The sequence below is a fragment of the Culex pipiens genome, chromosome 2 (assembly GCF_016801865.2).
Source record: "Culex pipiens pallens isolate TS chromosome 2, TS_CPP_V2, whole genome shotgun sequence".
Classification (NCBI taxonomy): Eukaryota; Metazoa; Arthropoda; class Insecta; order Diptera; family Culicidae; genus Culex; species Culex pipiens.
In genome coordinates, this window is record NC_068938.1 from 184,278,384 (window position 1) to 184,295,206 (window position 16,823).

The following is a 16,823-nucleotide window of genomic DNA, read 5'->3' on the forward strand; positions in this document are numbered from 1 at the left end:
AATAATTATGAGACTCACAAAAATTTTAAAGGTTTTCGAACAATTTTATAAATAATTTGAGAATTTTGGAATGATTTCGTGTGACGGAAATCGATAAATCAGATTAATATTTTTTCTCAAGCCTTCAGCCGAATCTTTGAAAATTCATCTATTCAGAACCACCCTCCATCCCCAACTTTCATCACGTCCCAACCGATTTACCCAAAGTGCAGAAAAGTTTTCCTTTAATCTTCTCTGATGCCACCTCGGCTTATCCTTCACAGCTTTATTCCACCACACTATCTCTTTCTCTTTCTCTCCAGCTTTCTCCAACCAAAGTGCACCTTTTTCACTCACTGAAATGAAGTGACTTGCATCACACTTTTCACTTCTCCCAAAAAAAAAAAATTAAGGAAAGGAGCAGAAATATGCAAACCAGTCGCTGGTGATGATTCACCCCTCACACACTTGAAGGGACAAATTTGCAACTTTTCTGCCAGTTTGAAGATGGGCCCAGGAAAAAAAACACGAATTGTGGATTTAAGCGGATTACCCACGGGGTCAAAGCTTCGCCAACTTTGGGGTTTTATGCAACGGAATAATTAAAATGCGCGCGCCAAAGCGGAAAAATATAATTATCGCCTAAAAAGTGAGTGTTTGTGAAGGGGGAGGAGGGAAGGGGTGGTTTAAAAAGTTTATAATTATCGTGCACTAGCAAAATATCGACTGTTAGTTTTTATTACAAGAAAAGAGTGTGCAAATTCTACTAAAGGAAGCAGTGAGAGTTTATAAAAGGATGGGTTGAGAGAATCATTCTATTGCCAATCTTTTTCCTTTTTCTTCTTCTTCTCGAAATCATATTTTGTGTAAATTGTATCAAAAGTGATGAAGTGATAGATTTTTGTGTGATTGTGTGAATGTATAAATAAAAGAATTTCATCGAATGGTCATTTCATCAAATCCAGAGTTTTTTTTTGTTGAAAAGGTCTAACTATTGTCTTTCTTATGTTTATAGGACCTCTTAAAAACTTGAGAAATATTATTGAAGAGCTCAAAATAACTCATTCGGTTAAACGGCCAGATGCAATTTATAAGTCATTCCACCGAATGTTAGAATCGCATTCCATCAAATGGCCATTTAGTCAAACACGAATAAAACTACAATTTATGTTTTTTTACAAGTAATTTTTTTGGACTTTTCGATGAAACGGCTATTCGGTGAAATGGCTCATTCTATGAAACGACTATTCGGTGAAATGACCCGTTTTCGCTCAATTAGATGAAGGAATGATTTCTTTTTCGATGAATTGACCTTTAGGTGAAATGTCTCATTCGATGAAACGACTTTTCGATGAAATGACCTTTTTTCAGATGAAGGTAAGGTTAATATAGTTTTAATGTGGGTTACATTCGGTGAAATGACCCACTCTCAAATAAAAACAAATAAAATTAATAGGTTGTAGTGTCCCTTAACAAGAAAGGTTTATTATGTTAGCAAAAGACTTGGCAATTGAAGTTCGGATTCATGCAAGTGTGTTGCGATCAAATGTTCAGTTTTCAAACAAAACCAATTCAAACGCGCGCGCGCCTTCAGTGCCAGCAAAATTCGAGGAGAGAGTACTCAATTCTGATATGTTTGTAAAATTTAAATAAATTGAGAATTCTTCACCCCGAGTCACTTGCAAAACAAAAAGTTAAAAAATTCAATTGTGTCAATAAAAATATTAAAATTGTGATCAATATCTCAAAAAACTGTGATTTTTAGTGAAAACATGATTGTGTGAATGACGAAAAACGTATGGAATCGAAAGTGTTTTCAAAAAAATCAAACCACCGAACTTACCTTGAGCGCCTCCTCGTGGTTGATGGACGTGAACGGCGTTCCGTTCACCTCCAGGATCGTGTCGCCGGGCCTCAGGCCGGCCCGTTCGGCCAGCGAGCCCTCCTCGATCCGCGATATGTACACTCCGATGCCTGAAAATTGGGAAAGGCCTAGGTTCGATTAGTTGAATTGCTGTTTCGAATGCCCGATAACGGAAGGAGTTAATTATTGCATACTTTTGGGCGCATTTTGCCAAAATTGTCACCAGATGTCACTGTCAAATAGTTTCAACCCAGAAAACACCACAAATCTCGATCAAAATCAGTGTAATTTTGCGTTGGAATCCCCGTACCAATTGTTTCAACAAATACGTTTCACAAAAGCAGGTCCATTTTGGAATTCCGCCTCACGGATTGTGCAAATTGTGGTGTGCACAAAAGTGACACTTTATTTGCATTCCACATGGTAGGGTAGGCACAGAATAAAACGACACATGGCAGGACGTATCTGCTCCCTTTGTCCGGGGCCGTTTCCTGTGCTGCCGGACACTATTGGACGATGGAATGGACACATATGTGAATGCCAGAGGCCACACAGGTCAGTTTCTTGTTTCGAGCGAAATGGGTCTGCTGCGATGGTTGCGATAAGCTCGGGTAAAAGTGGTTTCTAGGTTAGGGATAATGTTTGTCGATGGTTCAGTTTAAATTATATTTAAATTACTATAAACCTTGATTTTCGTTTCAAATAACATAAATTAACATAAAATCCCTTCAAATAATCGAGACCAAAAATCTCCACAAAACAAGCAAGTAGCCAATCAATCTCAGCATGTCCAACCCCAGAAGCAATCTAGTTCGATTTCCCCGAGCGAGAAAGCGATTTTTTCCAGATTTACCAGAAACATCGAAAGCGAATGCTACAACGCGATCTACACCCACATAAACACACGTGATAGTAGCAACCGTGTTTCCTGCTGTTCATCCTGCCTCAAAGGATTATTTCGCCCTGTCCTGGCCAGGGCAGGGAGGCCGCAACCTTCCCCCTGTCAGTGAAAGTGGCATGATGGTAGGATTCTCTGCTTTTCAAAGGGACAAAAGAGCAATATTTGAACTAGTTGCAATCATGATTGAAATCTGGAGATTTTTGAAAGCTCCAATAACTCACATTGTTTTTTTTTTTGCTTTTTGGGTTTTAAGAACAACAAATGTATATAAAATTTGGCTTATTGACCCATTTAAAAAAATCCAAAAAATAAAACATCTGCTGAGAAACTCAAAAATCCAGGTATTTGAATCAAATTGGCAGCAAAAAAGAGCGATAAAACATAGCATAGGCAAATATTTGAAAACCCCTCATTAAGTTTTTTTTATTTAATTTTTTTCAATGCGTTGTGAAACTCACACTTTTTCCTGTAATCCTTGAATGACAAAACGGCCTAGTTTTCATCGACAAAAAAATAACAGTACTGAAATAGAAGTGTGTGAAACAAATTGCTAAAATAAATTTTGTTGAACATTTGAGCTGAAAAATTCAACTTTCAGCACTTGTTTCAAAAAGTTTTCGATACTGTTTTGGAGTTCGACGTATATCTTGATGGCAAATTGATTTTGCAGATATTTTTGTTCAGAAAAATGAAAATTAACCTTGGAATTTGAATTTTAGTGTATCTACAAATTGAAGATATTAATGGAACTTTTCACCGAATAAAAATTTCACTAATTTCAATAAAGTTCAAAAGAATGGAAGTGACGCAAATATAATGAATTTCAATTCATTGTATTTTTGTTTAATTCTTTTAAGTGAAGTTTGGTTACATCATTCAAATTTAATCTGACCTTTAAAATGTTCTTCTAATCCTGACACATTATTTGAAAATAACTTTTTTGTAGATTGGTTTAGATTTCACAAGATCCTCAAAATGCTAAGCACACAACATGTTTTCTGGGTAACTTTTAGATTTTTTTAAAGGCTTTTTAATGCTTCAAAGAGTGAAATGTTTAATTGAGAAATTTGAAAGATATCTATTTTGAAGTTTATTTTGTTTAATTATTGGAAACTGTTTAAAGACAGTTCAGGAAACTTGTCAAATGATGTGTTTTATGTGTTAATCACTCGACATCAAAATGTGCAAAATAGGACAAAAAACAACACTGTAGAATGTTAAATTGCTAAATATTTTGTAAATTTAATTTACACATTAAGGATTAATTCAGAAATTTAAATCATAAAACCGCATTAAAACATAATTTTAACAAGAATAACTTGAATTTTACACACAGTTAAAAATATTGTAAATCAGGAAGGTGTACTCTCGAAAGGTTTTACCTCAATATATACTGAAAAAGTGACAATACACCAGAAAAGTGGTAAAATTACACATTTTTGAAAGTATTGCGTACAAAATACATAAAATTTGATTTTTCAGCTATTTCTAGATGAAACATTTTGCTGTTTGAAGCATTCGAAAGCTGGGCAGACATTTTTTAAAGCAGCGATGACTTTTATTTGCTGAATAGTTTGTTCTAGAGTTGTTTTTTTTTATCTAAATCAACTTTTAATGTTTGGTTATGTGCACCAAGTTCCAAAACATTTAAAAGGTCAAATGGCAGATGCTCGAGATGCTCCAATGCATTCAAACATCTGAGTTTATAGAAATAAAAAGAAATCTTCAATAATCAGCAAATTTTTAAAAAAATCTTGAGGATATTTTTTTTACATTCTGTTTAATTTTGTATTAAATTTTGTGAGTTTTTCCGCAAATTTTTTTCCGATTTTTTTTCTTTTATTTAGGAGAGCAACTTTTGTTCTACAAAAACTTTACTTCTCTTGTTTTATGTTTTTCTTGTTTCATTTTTAGTATCATGCATTTATCTTGTTAAGTTTATGTTTGTTTTTGGTAGTATTTGGCCTATTCCTCCTCCTATCATTACATTTTGTATCTATTATTTTTTCATGTTTTTACAGTCACTTTTTTCATTTTTTGCCTTTTTCCACATTTGATGCTATAAAATGGCACCATTACCATTTAAATAGTAAAAATGCGTTAAGCCATAGTCTGGGACACTAGAAAAATTACTGAATACTTTTTTTATTTTAATATACGATCAAATTGAATGCTTCCAAAAATCATAATTTTCATTTTTATGAATATTTTAAATAGCCTGTAAAGTTCTATGACGATGTTTCATGATAGTCTAAAAAATACGATTTAACCCTCTACAACCTAACCCCGCTTTTAGACGGCATCCGATCTAAAAAATCGCCAAAAATAAATTTTCCAACTGATTTTTGATTATTTAAAAGCATTGGAAAGAAGATATTGTTTTCTGTGACTTTGCCAATGTTTTTAAAAATGTCAGTGATTCAGGGGTTAACATTAGCTGTTTATTTACGAACATTTCCATTATTTTCAGTAAAAAGAAGTATGCAGTAATTTTTTTAAGTGTCCCAGACTATGCCTCTACGCATTTTTGATGGTGCCATTCTATAACAGAAAATGTGAAAAAAATAGATAGGCAAAATGTAATTATATTAGCTGGTAGAACAGGCCAAATACTACCAAAAACAAACATAAACTTAACAAGATAAATTCAAATTGAAATACTAAAAACAAAAAGAAAAACATAAAACAAGAGAAGTAAAGTTTATCGTAAAACTAAAGTTTCTCAAAATGACCTGAACACGGGAAAAATAAATATTTTTCAAAAAAAAATTGGGCAGTAGAGGGTTAAGCTAGAAACAAAGCTGATTTAAGGGTGCCACGATATTTAAAGGTTAGATGGATCAAATTGGTTAAAATTTGGGATAAATACATTCAGGACGTATCCCGTGTGCTTATGCTCAATTTTTAAATCTAGTTTTTTTTTGAAAAAATAAAAAAAATCTATAATTTATTTTTTATATGTAAAGCTGACAAATATTTGTAGCTAAATAAACATTTTAAAAATTGGCCTTCGTCATGCATATATTTTGATTCCCTGAAACAGATTTAAACAATGATATAGTGTGATGTAATTACGTTACACATGACCAATATGACAAAGAACATTGCAATACAATAGGCTTTTGAAATAAAATCATGAATTTGTTATGAACATTTTTCGATGCTGAAAAAGACCTTTCAGATCAATAAAGAGTTTAAGATAACATTATATAACACAACACACAACACATATAACACATTATATAACACAATAAAACAACAACATTATGTTTATCAAAAATATTAGTATTTCAAAAAAAAATTCATGTTTTTCAGATCCCAAACATAAATGACTGTTTAAACCTACTTCAAATGTGGCATGAATTTATTATACTTTATCATCATAACATTATTATTAGGTCAAAGTTCATTGAAAAAAAGTAAAAAGGCGAATCGTCACCAACTTGTGCTTTGTGGCCAAAAGAGGTTCTTTTCCCTTTACTAACCGTGTTTCATTCGTTTCTTTTTTTGTCTCACACGTGGAATGAAAGAACGTCGCATCTCGCAGCATCCTCCAAACCCCGAAAAAAAAGATCCGCTGAACGACTGCCTATGCCTTCGCAAAAAACGAACCCCCAGCACCCAGCATCCAGCAGACCTCAATCTCATCTCATTATTGAATGGCAAAGAGGAAACTCATACGAGTCTGTCGGTGTGTGTAAGTCCTTTGTATGTGGGTGACAACGACCCGGCTGCCGCGTGCCCTCCGTTGGATTGTCCCAGATTCTTTCGAGTCTTTTGTACGATCACAACCGGCTCTGATGCTGGTGTTCTGACTGTCGTGGTCGTTTGGTCGGTCATGTCGGATAAAGTCGTCGTCATTGGGAGAGGACTTCCGGTGGCATTAGAGGGGGGAGTGAAGGTTTAGGGACAAAGGATGTGGGCGGCTAAAGACCGCTTTTTCTTCATCTCATCTCGACGGTGCTTGGTGCCGTTAGAAACAAACGAGATTTTTTCGTTGTTGTTCTTATCTTAAACTTACTAAACTGTTGTTGGTGGGTTTGTCGTTCAGTGACGATGAGGGCGAGGTCTTTGTTCTTGTTGAGGGTGACTGCTCAGATGTAAAACTATTTTTTTTTAATTTATTAGAAATTCACTAGAATATTGGACATTTTGTATACTGTGAGGAATTTTATGATCGATTCAGAAACAAATTGGCAAATTTTCAACAAATTTCTTCAATTTAATAATGAGCAGCCACCATGCTCCAAACCTCATACCCCACCAGTGACGACTATTTTCGATTTCGTTTGAATGTCACTTTGTCATTTGTCGAGCCTAGGACACGCCAAAGTTTGTCTTCTAGACCATGCTGTGACCGACCTGTCAGTTGGGAGGGGGAGAAGTAGGACACGTGGGTGGCGCCTTTGGGTTGTGGCAATGAAGACAGACTAGGACTAGGCCATAGTCTGTTGATATTTGCTTGCTTTTTTGGGTTTGGGGCTACGAACAACGTAGGTGGATTGGGGACTGTTGTTTCTTGCTGCCTAATTCGTCGTCGGCTGGTGACAGCGGCCACGACAAAGCGGATTAGGACGACTCATCGGCCAAGGCACGTCCCCACGCTGTGAGGACCGCGTGAGGACGTGGAGACTGACGAGGGGTGTGGAAAAGTTTATGGAAATGGAAATTTGTCACGAGATAATTTGGTAGGTTTGATCTAAAGCAAAATATATATTTTTTTGATTCAATTATTTTATTCAAAATAGAAGTATAATGTTAGCAAAAATTCAACTTCAAATCATATTCGTCTTTCGTCTTTCGTCTTTCGGCTTTCGTCTTTCGTCTTTCGTCTTTCGTCTTTCGTCTTTCGTCTTTCGTCTTTCGTCTTTCGTCTTTCGTCTTTCGTCTTTCGTCTTTCGTCTTTCGTCTTTCGTCTTTCGTCTTTCGTCTTTCGTCTTTCGTCTTTCGTCTTTCGTCTTTCGTCTTTCGTCTTTCGTCTTTCGTCTTTGGGTAATTCTCCGCCAACTCACACAGCAGTTGCCCCGACCCCTCTTCGATTTGCGTGAAACTTTGTCCTAAGTGGTAACTTTTGTCCCTGATCACGAATCCGAGGTCCGTTTTTTGATATCTCGTGACGGAGGGGCGGTACGACCCCTTCCATTTTTGAACATGTGAAAAAAGAGGTGTTTTTCAACAATTTGCAGCCTGAAACGGTGATGAGATAGAAATTTGGTGTCAAAGGGACTTTTGTGTAAAATTAGACGCCCGATTTGATGGCGTACTCAGAATTCCGAATAAACGTATTTTTCATCGAAAAAAACACTAAAAAAGTTTTAAAAATTCTCCCATTTTCCGTTACTCGACTGTAAAAAATTTTGGAACATGTCATTTTATGGGAAATTTAATGTTCTTTTCGAATCAACATTGTCCCAGAAGGGTCATTTTTTCATTTAGAACAAAATTTTTCATTTTAAAATTTCGTGTTTTTTCTAACTTTGCAGGGTTATTTTTTAGAGTGTAACAATGTTCTACAAAGTTGTAGAGCAGACAATTACAAAAATTTTGATATATAGACATAAGGGGTTTGCTTATAAACATCACGGGTTATCGCGATTTTACGAAAAAAAAGTTTTGAAAAAGTTGGTCGTCATCGATCATGGCCATTCATGGCCACCCGCGACAGACACGGACGACGAAACAAAGAGAAACGCAAAAAGTAACTTTTTCAAAACTTTTTTTCGTAAAATCGCGATAACCCGTGATGTTTATAAGCAAACCCCTTATGTCTATATATCAAAATTTTTGTAATTGTCTGCTCTACAACTTTGTAGAACATTGTTACACTCTAAAAAATAACCCTGCAAAGTTAGAAAAAACACGAAATTTTAAAATGAAAAATTTTGTTCTAAATGAAAAAATGACCCTTCTGGGACAATGTTGATTCGAAAAGTACATTAAATTTCCCATAAAATGACATGTTTCAAAATTTTTTACAGTCAAGTAACGGAAAATGGGAGAATTTTTAAAACTTTTTTAGTGTTTTTTTCGATGAAAAATACGTTTATTCGGAATTCTGAGTACGCCATCAAATCGGGCGTCTAATTTTACACAAAAGTCCCTTTGACACCAAATTTCTATCTCATCACCGTTTCAGGCTGCAAATTGTTGAAAAACACCTCTTTTTTCGCATGTTATAAAAAAAGAAGGGTTGTACCGCCCCTCCGTCACGAGATATCAAAAAACGGACCTCGGATTCGTGATCAGGGACAAAAGTTATCCCTTAGGACAAAGTTTCACGCAAATCGAAGAGGGGTCGGGGCAACTTTTCCCGATTTCGTGTGAGTTGGTAGAGAATTACCCCTTTCGTCTTTCGTCTTTCGTCTTTCGTCTTTCGTCTTTCGTCTTTCGTCTTTCGTCTTTCATCTTTCGTCTTTCGTCTTTCGTCTTTCGTCTTTCGTCTTTCGTCTTTCGTCTTTCGTCTTTCGTCTTTCGTCTTTCGTCTTAAGTCTTTCGTCTTTCGTCTTTCGTCTTTCGTCTTTCGTCTTTCGTCTTTCGTCTTTCGTCTTTCGTCTTTCGTCTTTCGTCTTTCGTCTTTCGTCTTTCGTCTTTCGTCTTTCATCTTTCGTCTTTCGTCTTTCGTCTTTCGTCTTTCGTCTTTCGTCTTTCGTCTTTCGTCTTTCGTCTTTCGTCTTTCGTCTTTCGTCTTTCGTCTTTCGTCTTTCGTCTTTCGTCTTTCGTCTTTCGTCTTTCGTCTTTCGTCTTTCGTCTTTCGTCTTTCGTCTTTCGTCTTTCGTCTTTCGTCTTTCGTCTTTCGTCTTTCGTCTTTCGTCTTTCGTCTTTCGTCTTTCGTCTTTCGTCTTTAGTTTTTAGTTTTTAGTTTTTAGTTTTTAGTTTTTAGTTTTTAGTTTTTAGTTTTTAGTTTTTAGTTTTTAGTTTTTAGTTTTTAGTTTTTAGTTTTTAGTTTTTAGTTTTTAGTTTTTAGTTTTTAGTTTTTAGTTTTTAGTTTTTAGTTTTTAGTTTTAGTTTTTAGTTTTTAGTTTTTAGTTTTTAGTTTTTAGTTTTTAGTTTTTAGTTTTTAGTTTTTAGTTTTTAGTTTTTAGTTTTTAGTTTTTAGTTTTTAGTTTTTAGTTTTTAGTTTTTTAGTTTTTAGTTTTTAGTTTTTAGTTTTTAGTTTTTAGTTTTTAGTTTTTAGTTTTTAGTTTTTAGTTTTTAGTTTTTAGTTTTTAGTTTTTAGTTTTTAGTTTTTAGTTTTTAGTTTTTAGTTTTTTGTTTTTTGTTTTTAGTTTTTAGTTTTTAGTTTTTAGTTTTTAGTTTTTAGTTTTTAGTTTTTAGTTTTTAGTTTTTAGTTTTTAGTTTTTAGTTTTTAGTTTTTAGTTTTTAGTTTTTAGTTTTTAGTTTTTAGTTTTTAGTTTTTAGTTTTTAGTTTTTAGTTTTTAGTTTTTAGTTTTTAGTTTTAGTTTTTAGTTTTTAGTTTTTAGTTTTTAGTTTTTAGTTTTTAGTTTTTAGTTTTTAGTTTTTAGTTTTTAGTTTTTAGTTTTTAGTTTTTAGTTTTTAGTTTTTAGTTTTTAGTTTTTAGTTTTTAGTTTTTAGTTTTTAGTTTTTAGTTTTTAGTTTTTAGTTTTTAGTTTTTAGTTTTTAGTTTTTAGTTTTTAGTTTTTAGTTTTTAGTTTTTAGTTTTTAGTTTTTAGTTTTTAGTTTTTAGTTTTTAGTTTTTAGTTTTTAGTTTTTAGTTTTTAGTTTTTAGTTTTTAGTTTTTAGTTTTTAGTTTTTAGTTTTTAGTTTTTAGTTTTTAGTTTTTAGTTTTTAGTTTTTAGTTTTTAGTTTTTAGTTTTTAGTTTTTAGTTTTTAGTTTTTAGTTTTTAGTTTTTAGTTTTTAGTTTTTAGTTTTTAGTTTTTAGTTTTTAGTTTTTAGTTTTTAGTTTTTAGTTTTTAGTTTTAGTTTTTAGTTTTTAGTTTTTAGTTTTTAGTTTTTAGTTTTTAGTTTTTAGTTTTTAGTTTTTAGTTTTTAGTTTTTAGTTTTTAGTTTTTAGTTTTTAGTTTTTAGTTTTTAGTTTTTAGTTTTTAGTTTTTAGTTTTTAGTTTTTAGTTTTTAGTTTTTAGTTTTTAGTTTTTAGTTTTTAGTTTTTAGTTTTTAGTTTTTAGTCTTCAGTTTTCAGTTTTTTGTTTTCAGTTTTTAGAACAAATTTTCCAAACTATTTCCATATCACTCCAAAACTATCTTTCTCAGCAGAGTAAAACTCAGAACAAAAATCACCACCGGCACTAAATTACCCATCATCAGTCACACCTGGTCTTGATCTGCTCTCGCACCAGCAGCAAAAAAAAAATGGTTCGATTCCTCCCCCACTTTTTTGTGTCTCCATCTCCAATTTCAACCTCTGACAGAAACTTGGCGAGAAATCGAATTTCCGAAATGAAAATTGTACTCTTTCATCACGGAGCTTTCCTCACCACCACTTCCTTCCCCATTTCATCCACGATTTCCATCTCATCTTCCATCCAACCAGGGAAGTTTTTGTGTCGAACTCTGATTGATGAAAATTCGAAATCAAACATTGCACCAGAGCGAAACGGAAAGATAAATTAACATCGGTGTGTTCTTTGAACGGTTTTAACCCTTGAGTAGCATTTTCAAAATAAATTTATGAAAATTAATTGCTAGATTTTACATGTCTGTTCTTAATTTCGAGTTTTAACATAATTTCTTGGTTTTTAAAAATTCTACAAAAAATGCATCAATAGAATTGAAATTGATCCAAAAACTGCTTCTGGCATAGCATTTAAATTGCAATTAATTTTCTTCTTCTTTTTCACCACCCATTCATCACGTAGCAAGATGAACAGCGGAGTTTGTCATCTGACCCCGTTCGGATTCGATTCCCTTTCCGGAGCAGCCTTCCGATTGTCCCCCGAGGGCACAAATTTGCACAGGGATAATCGAAATGAGAATATCTACCTGCTGTCGAGCAAAACCAACAATCCAAAACGAAAAAGCTCACATCCAGAGCGCTGCCAGGCGGAGTGCTTTATTTGTTTAGGGGAACATTTTCCAACTGTTTTCCCATGTGGGATAACGCTTTTCCACAGATTAGTAGACGCACTTATTTTGTATTCTCTTGAACTTTGTAGTTCAGCAAAACATTCCCATCGCTTTGTCTGTGACACTTCCCAGGCAAATAAACTTTCTATGCAAATAATGAACTCCTTCCATACGTCGATACGTGTTGTGTGTGTTCCAGAGGACCCACATCATTGCCCCACTGAACTCACCTGAATCCTTGCCGCCCTTGACGCAGATGCCGAACCCGTGGCTGGCATCCGTCTGCTGGTCACGGGACATGTTCACCGTTCGCGTCATCAGGTTTTGAATGTTCGGTATGCTTCGATCTCGTTCCCGATCTCGATAGATCTGTGGGGGGAAAAGAGTAGGATTTAATTGATAATGAATCCCCTCAGTATTAGTTTTGTGATCACTCTTGCTCACAACATCTGTTGGATAATAGGGTGACTGACTCGATTCCTTAGGCCGATTCCTGTGCCAAATCGGTTAAGGTTTAAGGGTCGCTTTGTATCGTTGAAGTTTATATGGGGAAAATTGCAAAAGTGTCATCAATTTTTCTGTCAATTGGCGTGGGTTTCATCCAAAATTGTCCATGTGTGACATTTTTGAAGGAAATTCAATTCCCTACAACTTTTCCGAAGCGTGCAAAACGATCCGAGTTGATCCAGATATTTGGTGACTTTTTCAGTATATAAGCCAATTTATTTTACCCGCATTGCTTATAACTCATCAGGAACAACTCGGATCTTCTTGCACCCTTGGACAAAATTGTAAGAAATTGAATTTCCTACAAAAATCTCACACTTGAACAAACGTAACCAGCTGCCAAAATCGTGGAGCGATGTTTTTCCCCATATATTTTTTGCGATTTTCCCCATATATACTTCAACGATAAAAAGCTACCCTTAATCTGTTCGGCTCGAAATCGTGACAGTTACTTATTATTGCCTAAAGAATCGATCCAGGAGGTATCTCTTGATATTTTAGAAAATTTTCATTTTTTGTTGTCAACCTAATGCACAATTATATTTATTTTTCTTTTTATCTAGTACAAATTTGATAAGAAATTTCTGTCCTTCAGATACGGTCAAGGTCGAGTGGGTGAATAAAAATCCAAATTTCATGCCGAAATAAAAAAAACTGCAGAAGGCATCACAAAACGCATTCTACATTATTGCTAATGTCATAAATTTGCAAAACATCAGATGTAATTCATTCCTTATGAGCAATTCTTTAAAAAATCAGCTGATTTCGACAATTTTTATTTTGTTGCATTTTTTTATTTGGCAAAAACATTGTCTATATACAATTTTGACAGCTGTTCATACAAAAATGGTACAAAATATTCGAAAATCTGTTACTTTTGATGTAATTTCCTGATCGATTTGGTGTTTTTAGCAAAGTTGTAGGAATTGATGAAGACTATTCAGAAAAAATTAGGTACACGAAAAAAAAGTTGGATGTGCGATTTTTTAATTGTTTTTTTTTATCACAAATATTCATTTTCACAAAATCCTTTTTTTATGTTTGAATTTTTTTATGTTTAAGGGGACAAAAACAACATATTTTGAGCCATAGATAATTATGGATAAAAATTTGGAAGCCGATAAATATTTTTTTGAATCGGTATTTTGGAAAAAAATAGAAAGGCTAGTAAATTTTTTTTTTAGTTTTTGTCTCTTTTTTTTTGTCCCTCTTTAAAATTTGCCCGAAAAATCAGAGAGCAAAAAAAATTTTTTCAAAAAATTCAATAGTTCAATGAAAATTTAGGTGTTATCGGTTGAAATCAAATTAAAAAAGCATTCCCCTGCGTTTAGAATCATTTTTAGCATGTTTGGGTTGATTTAAAAAAAAATGGAATTTTTAAAATCTCCCCCCCCCCCCTCCTACACTCCACCCAGAAACGAGGGACTAAGCCTCATTAAATTTAATTATAACAAAAAATCCCTTTTTTCGATTTTTAAAATAAAGTTCATGATTAATACTTTTTTCCAAAATGTTCAGAAAATAGATTTTTTTTAAGTTTTACCCAACATTTCCACATTTTCTAATGCAACTAATTGACCAATTTTCAATGTTGGATTTTGAAAAACTTTATGATCTACTCGAAACAAAAATTTGCTTAGTCTCAGACACCAAGTCAGATGAAATGTACTAAATTTATTACCAGATTTTTTAATATTTTTCAAAATTCGAAAATTTGTCATAGATCGCCTATTGAGAAACATAATATTGAACCGGAAAATCCACGTCAGTTGAGCAGATTTGAATAAAAAATTCACAAATTTGCAATATAACTTGTTTAGAAGTTCGTTGGCAGACATAAATTTCAATGAAAAATAATTGATAAAAGGTTCAACTTGCGAGTTTTTATCTAATTTTTGATTTATGAATCAGATTTTTAAAAAGTTTTGACAGTTCTGGATTTTTAACAAAATATTTAGAAATCCAAACATAATAGAAAACATTACTTAATCCACCCTTAGGTGGTTGGCACCTTCCTCACATTTTAAGGGTGCTATCCAAAATGCAAAAAGTGCGTTAATATCATTTAAGTGCTTATAACTTTTGATAGGTTTGACAGATCTTCAAAGTTTTGGACACGTTTTCATCAAAATATCTGAGATCCGGCCTCCACAAAGTACGTAAATAACACTTAAGTGATTATAACTTTTGATAGGGATGTCAGATCTTCAGTGTCTTGGACGCGTTGGAAAGGTCTTTTAAATACCTCTCTCTGAAAATGTATAGCATGACGGGTTTTCTTACAAAAACCACCCTTTTTACAATCTTCCGGACTTTTGCTAATTTCGTTTTTTTAGCATAACTTTTGAAGTACTTAACTAAACTGCATAATTTTTAATAGCGACTTATGGACCCGGATCGAATGATGCCAAAACGGACAAAATCGGTTCACCCAATGTCGAGATAATCGAGTGACAATTTTTTGATCAACATCCCACCACACACACAGACATTTGCTCAGAATTTGATTCTGAGTCGATAGGTATACATGAAGGTGGGTCTAGGAGGTCTAATTGAGGAGTTCATTTTTCGAGTGATTTTATAGCCTTTCCTCAATAACGTGAGGAAGGCAAAAAACAATACAACTCTCGTAATTTCTTTATAACAAAAACAATTTTAATAACATCGAAGATCTTTCAACGTAAATTTGTTTTTGGATAGTTTACTAACATTTTCCCAAAATATGGTGGATTTTGATGAACAACAAAAAAAAGTGTAATTTTGGAAGGTGTAATTTTAGAAGGTTGATTATTACCTTTATTAATTTAGACCGAAAATGTGACATTACACCAGAATAGCGATAAAATTACACATTTTCAAAGGTAAAATTACACATTTTTTCTGACATAAAAGATGTACTCCTTTCCAGATGAAATATTACCATGATTTTTTTTTCTGTGTACATTAAATGCCAATAGTTTGAAAATTGACCCAATCTCATCTCTTAGAGGGGATGACATTGAGTCAAATGAAACTAAAATGATGCTCAAATACAACGATATGGTAAAAACAAGTCATCCAACAGTGTTTTTTGTCCGAGGGAATCGTTTTAACCTGCTACAATGTTTGAAGTGGAGATTTTCAAACATTTCGGTAGTTTTTGAGCAAATCCAACAAAAATATTAGAAAAATGATTATTCGAGAGGTCATTTTTGGCCAAAAACGTACCTGAACTTTAGACAGCTGCCAAAATAAAAAGATTTGTTCTAGTAACGAGATTCTTTCAGTGAAGTCATCTTAAGGTGTCCCCTACACAACCCTTTCAACAGAATTTAGTTTCATTGAAAAGAACCTGAGAAATGGTAAAATCCGTAAAAAATCACTTTGACCCAATCTCACCCGCAGACCCAATGTCACCCCCACTGACGGTACATCTACGCATTTAAAAATTAAAAAATCTTGGTTCAAAAATTGGAATTAGTTCACTTTTGAATATAAACAACATGTGTGAGCAAGAGTGACATTTCGGTGGGGCACTTACCTGGTGGGTGGTAGAAGGCGGACTGCTGGCAGGACTTCGGCGGCCCCGATCGCGCGTGCCGTTACTATGATAACTAGTAGGAACTGAAGAAGATGAACTGGTTGTGTTAAACAATCTTATGACCTGCTCTGGCGAGATAGGCCGCTTTTTACCATTATGTCTGGTTGAATTTGGAACTGTACCTGAATCAATGTTTTTTTAATAGTTTTATTTTGGGATCGGGGATTTGGGTTTATTTTTTCAGGGATTGGGATTGGGTTTGTTTGGGGAAAGTTGGAATCATTTTGTATTTTTTTTTGTTTTGGGGTTTGTAGAGAAAGAAGAAATAGAAAAGCGGAAAAGTGGAAGAGATTCCCGTTACGAATTGTACTTTGAAGTTGTTTTATTTGGTTCAAAAGAAAAAGTCCTACTAACTGGGTTCACAGGCGGGTTAGACAGAGAGAGAAAGAGGTTTTTGGTGGTTTTTGAGAAACTTTAGTTTCTAACGTTCCGAAAAATAACTGGGCGGGGGGTTTCACACAGGGTTCATCTCATAACTGGAGGGAAGTGGTTTGTAGAAGTAGTAGTTGAACTCACTATTCGGAATTTGAAACACACAACAATACGCACGTTCAGGGAATCTGAAGAAGAGTACCATCAAACGGTTCAGGCAGCACGACTAACAACACTCACAAACTTTCTGCTTAAGTTATTTGGACTAAACGGCAACGAGCTTTTCTCTTTTCTGGAAAGGGACCATTCGGCGAAAACGGGTTTCCACGCGCACACTACGAAAGAACACAGTTCGAGCAAATACAACAAAGATTTCGAGGACTCATAGGGATAGTTGTTTGGGAATTGTCGGGAGTTGGGATTTTTGTGGCGTGTTTGTTTTGTAAGGTGTTTTGTACTGTAAAAGGAAAAATCGTTTTAATCTCATCATATCAAAAATCGAATTTTGATTCTCCTTTCGATCTCCCGGAAATTGTTTCAAGACATAATGGCAAGCAGAGTGGTTGGACCAGATTTTCAGATAACTATTTTATCTATA

General features: G+C 34.0%; 1 protein-coding gene across 12 annotated transcripts in view; it reads right to left on the minus strand.

The window, feature by feature from the left end:
* Positions 1–16,823, minus strand: part of LOC120415418 (whirlin) — a 242,413-nt gene that overhangs the window by 137,076 nt on the left and 88,514 nt on the right. For 6 of the 12 annotated variants that reach the window (XM_052709134.1, XM_052709131.1, XM_052709138.1 and 3 more), the window contains exons 4-6: positions 15,794–15,975; positions 11,997–12,135; positions 1,823–1,971 (exon numbers count right to left, since the gene is read on the minus strand). In XM_052709134.1, coding sequence (XP_052565094.1) covers positions 1,823–1,971; positions 11,997–12,135; positions 15,794–15,975 — 470 coding nt within the window. The remainder of the gene's footprint in view (positions 1–1,822; positions 1,972–11,996; positions 12,136–15,793; positions 15,976–16,823) is intronic. The other 6 variants (XM_052709136.1, XM_052709133.1, XM_052709135.1 and 3 more) reach the window with 3 other exon arrangements.